This window comes from Centruroides sculpturatus, unplaced genomic scaffold, assembly GCF_000671375.1.
Source record: "Centruroides sculpturatus isolate CEXI.00-Female unplaced genomic scaffold, Cexi_2.0 scaffold113, whole genome shotgun sequence".
Taxonomy (NCBI): Eukaryota; Metazoa; Arthropoda; class Arachnida; order Scorpiones; family Buthidae; genus Centruroides; species Centruroides sculpturatus.
Window position 1 is genome coordinate 508,322 of NW_019385770.1, and position 2,686 is coordinate 511,007.

At 31.6% G+C, this 2,686-nt stretch overlaps 1 protein-coding gene across 3 annotated transcripts in view; it reads right to left on the reverse strand.

Moving 5' to 3' along the window:
• The window catches only part of LOC111641961 (tetraspanin-9-like), a 51,932-nt gene that overhangs the window by 21,088 nt on the left and 28,158 nt on the right, over positions 1 to 2,686 (reverse strand). For all 3 annotated transcript variants that reach the window (XM_023388213.1, XM_023388215.1, XM_023388214.1), the window contains exon 8: positions 1,245 to 1,331. In XM_023388213.1, the coding sequence (XP_023243981.1) occupies positions 1,245 to 1,331 (87 nt within the window). The remainder of the gene's footprint in view (positions 1 to 1,244; positions 1,332 to 2,686) is intronic.

A 2,686-nucleotide genomic window follows, 5' to 3' on the forward strand; every position in this document is an offset into this window, starting at 1 on the left:
GTAAAGAACTCTGCTTCTATTTATACTATTTTAGATGCGGGTTTTTGTTTGCGTTTTAATAGGGTACGTCAAGAGAATGTACACTAAGAAGAAATTTTTCGAAAAATTTCCCCCCACGGGGGAAGTGTTATAAATTTATAATAGATACATTTTGAGCCACAACAACGCATGGCGGGGTCTGCTAGTATAAAAATATTTCAGAAATGTAAACTATGTATATATATGACATTAATCAGAAAATTTTTAATAATTATTAAAAAACCTTACTCTGTTCAATTGCCGCAATCCAACTACAGATATATTTTGTCCTTCTAATACTTTATAATAACAACTGTCATCAATAGGATCATTTGTATCAGCAAATTCTTGAGGTCCAACAAATCCACAACAAACAAACTGTAATAAAAAAGATTAAAATAATTATCAGCATTACAAAATGAAATTTCTCTTTAATTATATTAAACTAATTAGCTTACATGTTCTTGAATCACATTTCTTGTATTTTGATTTATTTCCATCCAAGCTGTTTGAAGTATATCTGTCATCTAAAATATTTTAGAAAATGATGGAAACTCATTAGAATAAAATTTTCATTTACACTAAGTTAGACTTACTTTCAGATCTTAAATTTACTAATATTCTATCACAGATTACTTCAATTATATACAGTAATTCAAACAAATTTTGTTTGAAAAATTTCTAATTAAATTAAATTAAATCAAACAACTTACTTTCATCTTCATTATATTAAGAGCAATGATACCACCAATCTCACAAGAAATTGTGAGCAAAGAAAATATTAAGAACTGAAATTTAAAATAATGAAAAATGTTTCAATATAAATCTAAATAAAGCAAAATTGAATTTAATTTTACAACTATGCAAATTATACAAGTTATACAAATTCTTAAACTTCCAGAATTTGAAAACAAATTTGTCATGATTATGAGATATTTAATAATAATTTCTGTAGTAAATGAATTGTTAACAGAATAAAGTCTAAATGCATTTTTGCATAAAAATAAAAGAAACTGAAAATGTTTCTAGATGTCTTAGAATATTTTTAATTTTGGTTTTTTAAATTTTTAATTCAAATTTTGCAATATCATCCCTTATTGCAAGAAATCTAAAATTGAAAATATTTACACAAAATATAGTATTTAAATAATAANTATTTTCTTATTGTTTAAAATAAAAGTTTAAAAGTTGATTATTTAACAATGACAAATATATTTAATATTTACCTGTAGAAGCAGAAGTGCCCCGAGACAGGTGATCCAAATGGCCTTGTTTGTATAAAACCAGTCAACTAATTTTTCTTTGCAACCAATCTGCAATATATAATATAAAATTAAAATTTATGAAATAAATTATATAATTGTTTTTATAATTAAAATGTTTTAATATAAATTTATTAACAGTAATTTTATGTCAGACTGTTATGGAGAGTGAATGAGTATCAGTAGAATAATGCTGTCCTAACATTACAACATTTTTGCAATAAAAGTTGATTGTTGATAAAAGTTGTATTTGCAATTTGTGATCATACATAAAGACCATAAGATTCTATTTACAACTTAGATTGCACGTCTAGATAACAACCTGTTGTTTACATTAAGCTATTGTAGTTCCATAATTATACATATCATAGTATCATAGCAGCACACTTGCTTTCAACTCACAAGGGGTACCCAGCAGTTTGTAATCACCAATTTTGATTACATTTTATGGATATGCTGTATTTTCCTATATTTATACTCCACTAAAGCCACAGAACTCACTATTCAGGCATTCTCAAGAAAATTACAATAAAAATTTTTCTAGTGTGGCCAACCTGGCAACACTTACCGTGCCCTTAGTTTTCAGTCTTTGTCTCCCGGACAGTCTGTCTGACCACGTGTACGACACTGCCGGCACTCTGTACAGTATTCGAGCGCTTAATAAATTTGTTTTATTAATTGAAATCTGCAATTATTTGATCAAGACTCCAAAGTGGTGAGCCGAACGTGATCACAAGAACTTATTTACCCAATTTGTGAGTATTTATATTATATATTTCCATCATGAGCAAGAGTGAAGACCCCGTCGAGGTAGCACGTGTATCGGTGAAAATTCCACCCTTTTGGAGAAAGAACGTTAGAGTATGGTTCACACAGGTGGAATCACAATTCGCTGTCTCTAATATCACGACAGAAGTTACGAAATACCATCATGTACTAGGATCGCTTGACTGTGAAATAGCCGAATTGGTCGCCGATCTAATATCCCAACCGTTGACGAGCACGCCCTACACGGACCTAAAAACGCGATTAATCGACGAGTTCGAAGAATCCGAAAGTAGGAAGGCAAAAAAATTACTCCTAGAAATCGAGCTAGGAGACAAAAGGCCCTCGGCACTACTAAGAGAAATGCGGGCACTGGCCGGTACACAAGTAACGGACGAATTCCTTAGAACGCTCTTTCTACAGAGGTTGCCTAACAACGTGCGTTCAGTTTTAGTGACCAAGCAAGACAGTCTCCATGCCTTGGCCGCTATGGCTGACAAAATTATGGAGATAACCAGTCCTAATTCAGACATTTGTTCCACCAGTGGTGCAACCGCACACCAAACAGATCGGCTCTCTCGTTTGGAGAAAGCTGTATCAGAACTTGCCATTTCGATCCACGAGTTACGAGCACGTTCCCC